The sequence below is a fragment of the Ictalurus punctatus genome, chromosome 10 (genome assembly GCF_001660625.3).
Source record: "Ictalurus punctatus breed USDA103 chromosome 10, Coco_2.0, whole genome shotgun sequence".
Classification (NCBI taxonomy): domain Eukaryota; kingdom Metazoa; phylum Chordata; class Actinopteri; order Siluriformes; family Ictaluridae; genus Ictalurus; species Ictalurus punctatus.
The window spans coordinates 8,085,144-8,100,280 of NC_030425.2; the positions used below are offsets into that span (position 1 = coordinate 8,085,144).

At 39.2% G+C, this 15,137-nt stretch overlaps 1 protein-coding gene across 1 annotated transcript; it reads right to left on the reverse strand.

Moving 5' to 3' along the window:
* Positions 1–6,141: 6,141 nt before the first annotated feature.
* Positions 6,142–10,732, reverse strand: tdo2b (tryptophan 2,3-dioxygenase b). Its single transcript, XM_017479028.3, has 12 exons — positions 10,575–10,732; positions 10,342–10,444; positions 10,166–10,256; positions 9,955–10,025; positions 9,723–9,850; positions 8,777–8,963; positions 8,489–8,596; positions 8,291–8,402; positions 8,064–8,121; positions 7,856–7,935; positions 7,615–7,705; positions 6,142–7,193 (listed from the first exon to the last, which is right to left on the reverse strand). The coding sequence occupies exons 1-12, from the start codon at positions 10,607–10,609 to the stop codon at positions 7,028–7,030; spliced, it is 1,230 nt and encodes a 409-aa protein (XP_017334517.1). The 5' UTR covers positions 10,610–10,732; the 3' UTR covers positions 6,142–7,027.
* Positions 10,733–15,137: the final 4,405 nt, after the last annotated feature.

A 15,137-nucleotide genomic window follows, 5' to 3' on the forward strand; every position in this document is an offset into this window, starting at 1 on the left:
CAATGCTGCATATCAGACACTCAGACACACTGCTCTGTACTCGCACAAACTGAGGTCTGCCTCAGTTTTTTTCCCCTCAGTTAGTGGCAAAAGTGTGACACAGGCCTACACTCGCTGAGAAAAATGATTGCAAACAAATAATAAAAATGCAAGAAAACATTCTGAACCTGAATTTAAAATATTAAACAAATTATTTGAAAATGTTCAACATCTGGTCACAGAGACAGCCTACATCCACACAGGCAGAAAGAGACTGTAGATAGGTCAAGAGTTTAGATGAGTTTTTTTTATTTGTTTGTTTGTTTTTTGTTTGGTGCCTAGCAAGCTAAATTGCGGTATAATTACCGGTGCATAATGGAAGAAATCTACCATAAAGATTTATGAGCATCTGACTATGCAGTGCAAGTAGGACTGAGAATGTGTCGCTATGCTAGGGTGTGAGAGAAAGCAGGTATGTGTGCATGACTACAAGAGAAAGGAGGATTATATAGTATAAATTAGAGCACATGGTATACAGTAAAAGAGAAAACATACACAGAAAGTGACAGAAAATACAGACAGAAATACACTTAAAGAGAATTACACAGAACAGTGCCTTAGCGGTAGATCTTCATGTGTCTATAAGCATCATGATGGGTCTTTTAATCTGCAGTTGAAATCTGCCAAACAGATGGGAAGAAGCGGGAACGAAAAGTTCCTAAGAACTACCATCCCCCACCCTGGCCCACTTATCCGCTACCCTGTTCTGGCAATAATCTTACAGTCCCAGGGTCTGGACTGTGGAGCTCTGGCAAATACGCAAGTTCTACTCACTGGAGATCAGAGCTGTAAGAGAATATGCAGCTGCAATATATTTTAATGAGATCAACAGTTTGAAACCTTTGTAATTTTCCAAAGAAATTTCATAACATTGCCAGTAGCTTTGAAAAGAAAATAAATGCAATAAAAACAAGCTGTTTGTCCTCCTCTTCCTCAGATATGCCCTGTTTCCAAAGAAACTCAGAATTAAGACTGCTGTGAGCATGTGTTCAGTCTGGAACGTTCGATTGTTGAACTTCCTGAGTGTAGCTCTTCTAGATAATGCACACATGCTATGACCCATCCTTAATAATAGACAGCAAATATAGTATATATATAGATAGATAGCATTGTGTGTGGTCTATAACTATAACAGCAATCATGTTCACAGTGAATGGAATCTATATGCGGTACTCATCCTAATATTCAATCTTGTTCAAAAGGATTGGAAGTGAATGCTGACTGCTTAGATAGGAGGAATTAAATGTGTTAGGAGTACTCATTTACAGCAGGAGCCCAGACCTCAGGTCCCCACATTCACTTCACCTCTCGCAATCTTTTGTAATCTCATTTAACTGTGTCAGAATATATTCTTGTGATTTTCTGTTCCACAGAAGTGTCACAGCATTGCCAAAATCCACAAAAAAGCCAAATGAAAATAGCAACACATGCAGTTTCAGAATGATGAACGCTTTCAGAAGAAACCGTGGAAAAACACTGAAACATTGTTTTGGCAGAAACGTGTACTCCTGTGTTGGATATTCTGCCTCTGCTGGACATTTTACTGTAAGCTGCTCTCTTGTGTTGACTGGCTCTGATTTGGATATAATAACAGGAAATACAAATGGGCGGGTGGCAATCAGGTTTTAGATCTAGATTAAAAGGACTAACAAGATAACTCAGGGGAAACAGACTTCCTGTACATAGGGGTTCAGCCTTGAGAAAATATGTTCCACATTTCCATTGTACATTAGGACATTACATACACACCTCTAATACATATACACTGCCTCCTAGTGGAAACAATAAAAATTGCAAACATGGAACGGGATTTATGTGTCATATCTTTCTTCTTTCCACTCTCTGTTCCTTGGAGTTTTTAGTAGAGGATGTTTTTTCCTTGCATTATTCCATGGATTTTTGTACAGCACACTATGAACCAGGATAATGGTCAAAATTTAATTCTGGTGGATAACATGGTGGTTGAAGAATTGAAAAAAGAAAGTATTGGTCATTGTCATAGAGCATTTCTCTATGTTTCTCTATCTACAGTCATGTGAAAAAATAAGTACACCTCATGGAGATTGTTGGCTGACATATTTGGACACGCAAACATTTGATATTAATCAGTGCCTGATTAATAAAGTTGACACATTCTATCAAATGACACATTGGCATTTTGTAGTAATTTTCATAATTAAAATCAGTCAGATCAGTCACATGGAAAAAAGTAAGTATCCATAAATCCATAATATCAGAGTCAGATGTACAAGATGCCACTGATGAGGACCTGCTTAGGGAGTGCAGGTGGAACCTGTCTTATTTATACCCCTCTCATATCTAGTGTCTGGTGTTCCCTTTGTTATTGAGGTGTGTGATATCATCATGCCAAAATCTAAAGAGTTCTGTAAGGCCTTCAGAAAAAAGGTTGTGGATGCCTATGGGTCTCCAAATGATCTGAAATACATCATTCCACTGTAAGGAAAATAATCTACAAATGGCACAAATTTCAAACAACTGCCAATTAGTCCAGGACTGGCCGTCCCAGCAAATTCAGCCCAAGAGCAGAAGGTCTGATGCTAAAAGAAGTCTCCCAGAACTCCAAAATTTCATCACAGGATCTGCCAGTAAGTCTTGCAACTGTTGGTGTCAAAGTGCGTGCTTCTACAATCGGAAAGAGATTGCACAAATTTGACCTGCATGGGAAGCGTGTCAGGAAAAAGCATTTGTGAGACTACAGTTTGCCAATGAGCATATAGACAAACACCAGGTCTTCTGGAATAATCTGCTCTGGACAGACGAATCATAGATAGAGTTGTTTGGCCACAGTAACAGCAGACATGTTTGGTGCAGACCAAAGACAGCTTTTCAGGAGAAGTACCTCATACCAACTGTGAAGCACAGTGGTTGAAATGTTCATGGGACTGGACAGCTTGCATTCACTGATTCAACTATGAATTCGGCATCATATCAATGAGTGCTTGAAGATAATGAGAGGCAATCTGTCCAAAAGTTGAAGGTGAACCAAAATGGACCTTTCAACAGGATGATGATCCTAAGCACAAGAGCAAATCCACCAAGGAATGGCTCAAAAAGAAGAAAAGGAGGGTTAAGGAATGGCCTAGTCAAAGCCTGGATTTGAATCCCATTGAAATGCTGTGGGGGGATTTGAAACAGGCAGTACATGCAAGAAATCCCTAAAAACAACTGAAAGAATATTGCAGGGAAGAGTGGTCAAAAATGACAGCAAGCCTGGCGGACAATTATGCAAAACGACTACAAAACATTGTTTCTGTGATGGGGGCAATACTAGCTTCTGAGGCCGAGGGTGTACTTACTTTTTCCCCAGAAGAATATCACATCTATTGATATTTCTGTTGAATAAATGATTGAAAAAGCTCATTTTCCTTTTGGTTTTGTTCAAGTATATCAACTTTATTAATAGGCCCTGTTTAAAAGATGATCAAATGTTTGCTCGTCCAAATATGTCAAAAAAAAAGCCAAAAATTTTCCAGCAAGGCTGGTCACTATTACATAATCTTATTTGATAAAGAGGATCACAACTCTGTTGCACAATTCTGAAAAAGGTCATGAGCACTGTTTATATTATTCAATTCCAATGCGTCTGAGATAAACACATTTCCAGAGGCAGCTCATGGTTATTCCGGAAAAGGCCAAATAGGACGGTGCACAATAAGGTGAATGACAAGTATTTAGAAGAAGAAAATGTGTTAGATAATGTTATGTGCTAAATAGTTGTGGAAAAGATCAAAGGTCAAGTTCAATGGCACTGGTAGAGACAAGTGGACAAGAGAGCTAAAGGTTAAGCAAACATACAGTTGCATGAAAGATCCTGCAAGGACAGTACATGAGTATGGGATTTTGACATCAGGTTTTCCCACAAAAAAAAAAAAACACTTTAAACTTTGATCTTATTCAACAAATATTTTTAAATGATGCAATTCCTCCATTTTATGTAACTACTTATAGAGTCTGTGATGCTGCTAATGTGGCAGAGTAGTATTGCATTTCACGTGAGGCATCACTTTTTGAGTGTAATGAATTTTGTGCATGTGCACATGCATGCCAAGACCTTCAACAAAGTCACAAAGTTACAGTATGACATACTATTTGATTGCTTCCCTTTGTTTTTCTTGTCTTGTACATATCAGACTTCATGTACACCTTAGAGCTAGCTGCATAATAGCTTGTGATTACGGCTTATGCTACAGGTAACCCGTCTTTCAAAGCTAGCAATAGACTCCATTAATCTCAGGTCATCTTTCATCTCTCCTCGGCTGGGGAGGGCGTATAGTTATGGAGCCATTCAGAACTCCCAGTCCCACACTAATAGTCTTGTTTTCCATGACCCCTGCACTGTAAGCTACTAACTGTTCTGCCTCTCAGGCCCTCACTGGGTACATTTTGCAGATTTTTTCATATTGCCTGCTGTCATGTTGTCAACTGCTAGCATGTTTCATGGATGTGTGTGGGTTTTTCTGCTCAGGGTGAAGTCCAGGTTGAGGGCTGACTCAGCAGTCCAGGAGACAGTCCTGAACGCAAGAGCCTGTAGTACACTGGCATTGTATGCTTTGAGGTGGAAACTGTCCTGCGAATGGTGTGCACCCCATCTGGATCCATCTGATTCCTAATGTTCCTACAAGGACTGCTAGATTGTGTTAAGTGCCTATCATCACTATTGATGTTTTACATCAAAATTTACATCAAATACTAGATCATTCCATCCCTTTGTGACTTTGTTGAAAGTCTCAGAATGCGTGGACACATGCAAAGTTTATATCCAATTAAAGCTGCAAGCAGTGTTTTCAGGGGCCAAGCACCCAGACTGCACATTCGCAGACGTGCTACAGTTGTTGCATAAGCAATCACAAGAAATCAGAGCCATAGCTATAGGCAAAGGGATTCAATAAAGATCAGAGTTCCTTGATATATTTTGTTTAGACAGATCTCAAGATGATGTGAGCCAAATTTGGTGTCGAATGGGCACAATTTGGAGGAGGAGGCGGACAAATAGCACTAAGATGGAAGCATTTTTGTCACGTTATTGTAGGTTTTGACCAGTGAGTGGCACCGTCACATAATTTGTTGTGTTGCCTAAGGGCATGGTCCTGAAGTTGCCTACCAAGATTTGTGTCAGTGTGCAAGGTTGTTGCTGAGATACAGCCTCAAGTCCTGTTTGCCGGCTTCGCTGTCAGATTTTTTGGCACATTAAAAGGCAAACCATTTGGAATATCAACATTCTTGTTAGAATTTTTGTCCAAGATAGTCTGAAGATGATAACTTGTAAGGAGGAGTACTGAAAAAAACCTGACAAAACAGTTGTTTTTTTTTGACAAATATCCAATATGGTTGCCAGGAAGTACACCTGAATGTCAGATGTTGGTGTTCATTCACTTCAGCATACTTCAGTTTGGCCCAAATTTGGTGAGAATGCCAAATTTCACAACTTTTCACCAGACAGTGTTATGGGCTGCCATAGACCCTAGACAGAAACCAGGCCCCCTAACTAATATTCGCATCCAGTTATTGAGTGGTGGTTATCCAGTGTTCAGATCACATATAGCAACTCACATTAGTGGTCTTTAAACACTGATAGCCAAAAAAAAAAAAAAAAAAAAGAGGAATCTTTATCATATTTAGTTTGAATGTGATGATACAAGAGAACTTGACTGTATGGCAGGAAGAGCTTTAATCAGTGACACTGCTGCTTCTGGACATCCTCCCAGCTCTGGCTCATGAACTTATTGTTTGTGCCTTATGTTGATATTTACATTTGCTCCTTTGTCCGATGAGTTTAGCCAAAGCGACTTACAATTGAGACAGGCTACAACCGCACAGGGAGGGTTGAGGGTTAAGGTGTTGCTCGAGGAAGCAAGCATGGCAATGCTGGAATTTGATCGTATAACCTTCAGTAGCCAACCAGCAGCCCAAAGCCTTAACCACTAAGTTACAACCACTGCTTTCAAATTGGTGCCTGTGGGTCGTGGTGTTAGGCTTAGCTCTCAGTGGGTTTGTTTGCTTTAGCGGCTGGAAAACATCTACACAAACTCTCTTGGGAAACAGAACAGACACCATTCATCAGATGTGCAAACAAAGCATCTCTGAAGTTTTAAAACGTGAACAAGGGCATATTCAATCTTTAATGTCCAAGCGACTTTGAAGATTAAACCAGAATGAATGAAGTTCAAGCGTGTACATAGATTTTGTTTTTAACCTTGAATAAATAACAACATTAACGTTAATGCCATTAACATTATGCCATATACTGGTTTATTCTCAAGAACGTTTATGTGGAGTTTCATTTCAAATAAAGCAAACTGCAGTTACTGTGAAGTTCCTACATGTTTTTCAGATTATGTCCTTGGTACGTGATCAGCACTATCAGTGAAGCGGTGGTAGGTGAAGGTCAGTAAACTCTATCGTGTACACATCTGTGTTGATTTTCAGGCCGGATCATAGTGCAATTTTAAAACATTTACACAGGAGAATAGCAAAGTTTATTTATGGTATCACACACTTCTTAAAATATGCAGTGAAAATCAGCAGTTCTACTAATATATATATATATATATATATATATATATATATATATATATATATATATATATATATAATACGAACATTTACATTGCATTACATTATGTTACAGTGTCTTAAAATACATATTTACAAAATGATCACCTCCTAGCATACAATTCATTCAAAATGGCAACCAGGCACTATAGAGGAAAATGTTATTGTGTATATGTATGAACTAATAAATAATATATACAAAATACAACTACCAGATTGGCAAAATTATGACACAATTAATAAACAAACTATGACTTACTATCAACTATGAATTCTATGAATTACAAATGAGGAATACGGATGAAATATTCACAACCTGCACAAATCAGCAGGCAAAAATACAAACAGCAATCATTTTCATTCGTGAGAATTAGTGTGTCTGAACATCGCCGTCATGCCAGCGCGGTGCATTTGTTCATTCGTCCTCACTGCTGCAAGAGCCACTGGAGCTGTATGAGCTGTCATTGCAATCAGCTGTGTAAGGAAACTTGTACATGGTGGGGTTCAGTTTGGGCACCCAAGCCCGTGGGACCAGGTACGTAGCCAGGTTGAACAAATCCACAAACACTTTGTAACGGTCACTATTTAAGAAGAAAAGCATGCTAAGTGTAAATCGCAAAAAGACACTAGAATTGAATCTGTTGACAAATCATCACCCTGCTGAAAAAAAAGGTAAACAGCTGGCCTAATAGGTTCCATTAAAACAGGAAACTAATAGTTTTCCATTACAAGCTAACATATTAGGTTCTATATGTTCTCAATGGTTATGAAAGCCTAATGGATCTTTCCCATTAAGACTTTACAGTGTAATTCAACCCATATGGAGGAAAACAATCCATTGCCAATCCAGCATGGGAAAAAATGTAATGGTTTTGATATGAATTCACTGGTAATAAGATGCTTCACACAATTCCTCATGTTAAATCGAACTCGTTTGAATTAGCATTAGTTTTATGAAGCGGATTATTGATTGACATGATATTATCAAAGGATCATATTCACCTGACAGTCGAGCGCAGGTAATGGTAACCTGAAGAGCCGCCTGTGCCTGCTTTATTGCCGATCATTCTGTGCACCATGCACACATGATTATCTGATAGCAAAGGTTGGTGTTTGTTAACTTTCTGGCAGCTAACATGAATGTTAAATGAAGAGATGGTCCAAGCGACATACCACACATTCGAAACATTGGCAGTTTGCTTTGTTTGTTTGTTTGTTTGTTTGTTTTGAGAACCAGACTTACATCTCCATTTGGTCATAAGTGTATCAATCTCCATCAGGTACGTCAGAAGCTGGAACGGCACCTGAAACCGAGGCTCCTCTCTACAAGGGGAACCAAGAGAAGTAACTCAAACATCTGTGGAACATCATCTGTTTACTAATCTCTACGCCTAGCCACAGTATTTTTGAAAACACCAACAGGAATGCTCCCTTATATGTGAATCTCTGACCTGTAAAAGTAAATCATTAGGGCTCCCTGAAGGGCTCTGTAGGACAGCCGGCGCTCTCCTGTAAAGAAAGAATGCATATGTTTACGTATGATGTAGACTGTAGACACTGACGTTCCAGGTGGATGTCGGATTCTCAAAGACTTTATGCTGGTGTCAGTTATCGTGGATAGGATATGTACTTGTTGTAGTCTAAAGATGGGATCAACCAACGGTATGTCAGTGTTCACCTTTGCTTAAAAGATGTTCGTGATGTTTGGAGTCAAACAGATAAGTAAACACTTCGATCTGCTTAGAGAGATCCGCCAGCATGTCCTGCTTTTTCTCGCAGTTTGGCATCTTCTGTGAGCAGCAAAAAAAGTGCACAAATTTGTTGAAGCTGTGTAAAATGTGACGTTAAGGCAAATAAAAACCGTAATTGAACTTACCTCAAGCTTCTGCTTCTCCACCCTGTGACCTTCCTCAATGTTTGTCTGGAGCTTTCCCCAGAAGTCGAACCCGTCCCTTTCAAGACCAGGTGTTCTCTCCAGCCATTTCTAAAAAAAAACAACCCAGAATTGTACAGTTATGGACTGACTAATTAAACATAGCTGTTTCTCAGATATACAGTACATTAAGTATAACCATGGTCTGACATGAATACTTAAAAAAATAATCTATAATCAGCTTTAATTTCCATGCGGTCGGTTATACAGAAGCCAAATATTACATTGTACCTCTACAAGCTGAAGGAGCGTAAACTCTTGCTCCGTTCTGAGCAATGCCTCACTCTCCTGGTCCTGGAATTTGTCCCTGTAGTGACGGCGGTTGTAGGGAACTCTCAATTTCTCAGAAACGCCAAACTTATTCTCAAGAAGACGAAACTGAAGACTTTGGAACCCTGAAGCTGAGGACAAGTATTCCCTGTAGCACACGTGCACACATAGATAGATGTTTTACACTGAGCAAACCAATGAGTGATTCTAATCGTGTTATCTGGTAGTCGTTTAGTTCACGCTACATTGAAAGAAACGAGCAGTGTAACAGGGCATCAACCCTGTGCCACCTATACGAAGCACCTATAGGAACCAAGAACCAGGTCTCTACTCTATATTGACAGATATATTTAATATATATTAAAACCAATCAACAGCAATGCCATTATTCTCCCAGCAGCCAGTTTATTATACATAATAACTTGTAGCCAAATACAGTGGGGTCAAAAAGTCTGAGAACACCATTGAAAATCTGTGTGTGAGTGTGTGTTTTTTTCCTTCTAAATAAACAGAAGGTTTTCGAATTTTGAAATATTTAAAACAAAGTAAGTAAACGTTCAATATTTTGAATATTTACTATTTAAATGTAATCAGATTTGTCTAATCTCTTCTGTTGAAGCGCCTGTTCAGACGACGCTCCTATGGGATTTGATCTAAAATGGATCGTAAGGTTGGATCGTAAAAAAAAACAAAAAAAAAGGGACATATTGAAATTCATGTAAACATTCCAGATGTTCATCATTTTCAATTATGTTGTTGTCAGTAATATCATTTGTGATGAAAATTGCTGTATCCAGTTAGAAAAGAATGCAAAATAGAAGCGTTTTTACGCGTGCTCTCAGACTCTTCGGAGGTCCAACCTTCCATGAGGTCTCTTCGAGGTGTTATTGTATTTATTTTTGGTTACCTGAAATCAAAGAAATCCAAAGCAGTCATGGTCTCCAGCACAGCAAACTGGTCCACCAGCAGCCTGAAGATCATAGTGATCCTGTGGATGCGGCTCACCACCTTCAGCATGTTCCGCTCATCGCGAACCTGACATTCGACAAATCATTCTTTTTCACTCTTCTTTCTTTATGACAACTCACACTTCATTTCCGTTAAACGTGCGGTCTAACAGATGATTGTGTCTGACTCACATGATTGTGAATGAACAGTTCCCGAACCGAATCGAGCTCCCACAGGATCTGCTTAAACCACAACTCATAGGCTAAAACAGAACAAAAAGGGTCGTTTTTACAGATTTAAACATGGCATCCTTTATCAGTGACAAACACATGTAAAACTTGAATGAGATATAGCGAATGAGAATTAAAATAATGATGAAAAATTAAGCATGGTATCAGTTACATTGGTGGGTGACAATGAACAGATGCTCATCATGGATTTTGTTGCCTTTCAGTTCACTCTGCAGTTGCTGAGCATTAATAACCTTATCCAGCTAAAAGAGAGGTGAAAAATCTATTAACTTCTCTCACTGGTACAGAGAACATTGTGAATTATTTTACAAACTGAATTATATTTACCTGGAGGTACTCTCCATAAACAATTTCACCTTTGGTGGCTTTGTTGGTGCTGTGTTGGGAATCATCATCTTCCTCCTCTATCTCACTGGGATTGGTTTTGAAACTAATTTTTTTTAATAAATAAAAATGACAAAAACATATATGTGGTTATGAAAATTATTACATGAAAACAATTGTGATTTCCCAACATTTTAAATAACAGGTTAATAAAAAAAAAAATTCTGTATACGCACTGGTGAGTTTTCCCTAGAAATGGACATCCACTCATGTCTTTTTCTTTTCTTTTTTTTGCCACCAAAATACTCCACAGAATTTTTTCCACAGAAAGTTTTCACGAAGTTTTGGAACCCGGACAAGGGATGGCACTATTTAAAGACTTGATGTGTCCAATCAACAGCCTGCCATCAACCCCTGCCCATCAAGAAAAACCCAGAATGACAAATAGAAATTATGCAGTTTTGTGTACACAGTGATTTCCAGTAAACTGCCTTTGGATGTTTTGACCGTTAAAGAAAGAAAAAAAAAAAAGCAGTTCTGGGAGGGATCGATGCACCTTTAACACGCTTTATTTGGCTAGCGTACTCCGTTTTAACATCTCACACGAGCAGTGGCGCGTTCAAGTTACAGTGTTTAACAAGGCAGTAAACATGCAAACGCTTTCACAGCTAACGAATACAGCAATCAGATCAAGAAAGAATTACAACGCGACCGGTATGCTAAGATTTCACGTCCACAGGGACTTCTCTGTACTCGGAGAAGAAGACGTAGTTACACAAGGACGTCAGGTCTCAATACATAATCGTTACATCATTCCCAACAGTCCATCAAATTTGATTCGATACTCTCATTATATCGGTTTTCTCCACAGACACTAGAGCTGAATTCCACACGTATTTCCAGAATCCAGGGCTGTTTTTGAGGGAACACTGCACAATTTCTAGAAATGTCGGAGTCTATAAAAAAAAAAAAAGAAAAAGCAAAAAAAAAAAAAAAAGCATGGGCCTCTAGTGTGGGCCTGAGAGCAAAGGTTGTAGAAAGTGGAAAGTTTTTGTAGTTGGTGTTTGGGTCAATGTGTATTTTGTGCAAATTTATGAGGAGCAAAAAAAACAAGCATCAACATCAACACGAGAGACGGTTCACAGCATTCCACAGTGGAACGGTATGAAAATAAAGCCGTGTGTGTGATATGTACGTGTATAATATGCATGCGTGTGAGATGATGTATACTTGAATAATATGAAAGAAATGAGTTATGTAAAAAGCCAACGCAGACTTTTGGAGCGTGCTGGAGGTACGCTGAAACAGAATTTTAAAATGAAAAGAATTTTATATTGTTGATTTTTTTAAAGATTTTTTTTTTTTTTTTAAGCTGCAGAATCAATATATATTTATTTAAAGTGATAGTTTAACCAAAAAGTGAAATTGACAACACTTCTTGTAGCTGATGGCTTACAGTATGTTGCTGATGTTGGAAGGAAGGAAGGAAGGTTACAGCTTATGTAAGATTAGTGCTGTGTGATAATCATAAAAAGAGAAAAACTCCCTGAGACGATATGAGGAAGAAACCTCGACTCGAAAGGGAACCCGCCCTCATCTGGGTGACACGAGATAGTATGATTATAAAGAAATCCCTGCTATAAAATGTGCTAATACTACATTGTCAAATAGTAATATGATGTAACCAGGAAAACTGATGGAGACTTGAGTGCAAAACTATTTGTGGCGATTGTAGTCGTAGCCATCATAGCATAACTGTTCATATGAATTGAAGTCCAAAGCCGTGTTATGGTTTTTAAGTGGTACCTAGCAGTACCTAGTAGTAGTAGTAGTCCTTGGGGTCTTCTCCCAAAGAGAACAGGGTTGAACAGGGTAACATCTGGCAGGACGTAGGGCAGGAGTAGATCCCCGTTCCTCCCTTCCTCGTCTACCAGCCACTGCAGCATTCTCTTAAGCATTTGTTTGTACCTCCAACAACCGACAGAGATCAGACGTTAACTTGGAAACAGGAAACTTGATGTACAGGTACACCCTGGTACACCAAGTTCCCTGACGATATTATGGGAGGTGGCCTTCCAGAGTGGGTCTACCTCAGGATACCATGTGGCATGGTTGTTTATTCATCTAAAGGAAAATGTTAGAATGTCTGTCCCTGATCTGAATCTCAAGAGAAATAAAAGTGGGTCATGCAGCAAGTTAACAATTCCACGCACACAAGTCGCTCTTCCAAGGAATGGTAAAAGAAAAATTAAGTTAATGTTTTGGAATGGCCAAATCAAAGTCCTGATCTTAATCCAAAAGAAACATTGTGTTATGACCTGAAGCAAGCATTTCATGTGATGAAACCCAGCAACATCCCAGAGTTGGAGCTGTTCTGTACTGATTAACGGGATAAAATTCCTCCAAGCCGATGTGCAGGACTGATCAACAGTTACCGCAAACGTTTAGTTGCAGTTATTGCTGCACAAGGGGGTCACACCAGATACTGAAAGCAAAGGTTCACATTCTTTACAGTCACAGATATGTAATACTGGATCATTTTCTTCAATAAATAAATGACCAAGTACACTCATCAAAAAAAAAAAGAAACATCCACTCACATTCAACTGCTTTTATTTCCAGAAAATTTCTTAACATGTGTAAATATTTGTATCAACATAAAAACATTCAAGAAGTGAGACATAAACTGAGCAAGTTCCACAGATATTTGAGGAACAGAAATGGAATAATGAGTCCCTGAACAAAGGGGGGGTCAATATTAAAAGTAACAGTCAGTATGTGGTGACCTCCAGCTGCTTTAAGTACTACAGTGCATCTCATCCTCATGGATGAGGGGGGGGATTGACAAACATGATTACATGTAATTTTCCACTGCGAGGACGATCAGCTGTCCTTCCTGTCTCCCTGTAGCACTGTCTTAGACGTCCTACATTACTGACATTACAGTTTATTGCTCTGAACACATCTGCAGTCCTCATGCCTCCCTGCAGCAGGACTATGGCATGTTCACGCAGATGAGCAGGAACCCTAGACAACTTTCTTCTAGTGTTTTTCAGAGTCAGTAGAAAGGTCTCTTTAGTGTCCTTAAGTTATTGTAACTGTGACATTAATTTCCTAACGCCTGTACACTGTTCGTGTCTTAAGGACTGTTCCACAGGTGCATCTGCAATAATTGTTTATGGTTCACTGAAGCATGAAAAACATCATTTAAAACCACTGCTATAAAAGCTCTGTAAAGCTTCTTTGGATTCTACAAAATTATCTTTAAAATATAGATAATTTTAAAGATAAAATTATCTACCCCCCCTCCCGAGTACACAATATTTCTGTCACATTTGTTTAATTGGGTAACTATCAATTTTTAGGACTTGGGTGAAAATCTGATGAAGTTTTAGGTCATATTTCTGCATCTAATTAGTGCCAATTACTTTGGTGGTGATGGTGGGGACTGATTATGGTCAGAGTAGAGAGCTAGCAAGGGTTTGTTGGAAGGGGAGGGGGATGGGGCTAGTGCGGTCTGATGGGCACGCATTCCTCCGGTGCTGTGGGGGTGGCCCTTCTATGGAGACCGGGGATTAACTCTCTCGCCTGCCAATTGCCAAGGTGCACTCCAGTGCCTCAACTATCTCCATGAAGGTGCCAGACCACCACATACCAACTGCCTTGTGTTCCCTCTAATGGTAGGGACCTTAAAAACTTGTCCATAAGCAACTGCTTGGTGCCCTCGGTCACGGTTAGCCTCTCCAGTTGCAGCCACTTCTTGGTGGTGTGCAGCAGGTTTCTGGGACTGGCCCTGGGGGATAATCCACAGTATGGCAGGATCTCTTCCCTCAGCATGTCATAGTTGGCAGCAGTGTAGGCCAGCTGGACTTCCCCGAAGGGAAGGTTGCTATGACATGAGCCCAGTCCAGCTTAGACCAACCTCTGCGGACAACGATCCACTCAAAAAGGTGTGCGGGTAGGCGTCTCCATCCAGTGGCCATGTGCTCTCCTGCGGTCCACGACGTGATGCTGAAATGGCGCAGTAGTGTGAGGAGCACGCAGCAGTTTGTGTGTATGGTCCAGGGCCCCACTGTCACAAATACTTAACACCATGTCATACATTGTCAGAAAGCACAGGCAGACCACGCAGTGACAAGTACCAGCTTTAATACTGGCAGTATGCCATAACCATTTAAATCACAATTCATAAGTAATGGCAAAAATCATTCAGTTATAGTAGTAAAAAAAAATAAAAAAATAAAATAAAATAAAATAAATGCTTTCACTGTCTTGCACCTACAAGTTCAGCAAGCGATTATGGTGATTTTAAAACCAGGCTTTAAAAAATAGGAATAAATATACGTAAAATTCCCAGCAGGCCTGCATGTACTGATCAGTCATATGGTCACTTCAGAGTAAACAGACAATCGGAATACAATATTCAGTGTAATGTTTTACGGTAAATAACAATAACCAAACACTACCTTTATTATCCAACTCAGAGTGTCCTTGGTACCGTCAGTCATAAAACAAACAAACAAACAAACAAACAAACAAACAAACAAAGGCTTACAAAAGAATGTGAACTCCATAAAACTGATAGCAAAACAAATGCTCTTTAATAGATTCCAAAAACAATCAAGGGAAGAAAAAAAAAAATAAAAGAGCGCACAACAATAAATATTAAATGAACCGTGTGTGCAGTTTACAATTCTTATTATTATTTATATTTTTACAAAAGAGAGGATTTCCAAAAATCTGTTAAAAGCGTCATTGTTTACAGACACGGAAGGTACTCAGGATACTGACTCATGATA

Coding starts and splice junctions, on each gene's coding strand:
- tdo2b (XM_017479028.3), bottom strand. CDS start 10,609: ATGAGTGGATGTCCATTTCTAGGGAAAACTCACCA. Junction 9,851..9,954: donor AACTGTTCATTCACAATCAT/GTGAGTCAGACA, acceptor GTCGAATGTCAG/GTTCGCGATGAGCGGAACAT. Junction 8,597..8,776: donor CGCTCCTTCAGCTTGTAGAG/GTACAATGTAAT, acceptor GTTTTTTTTTAG/AAATGGCTGGAGAGAACACC.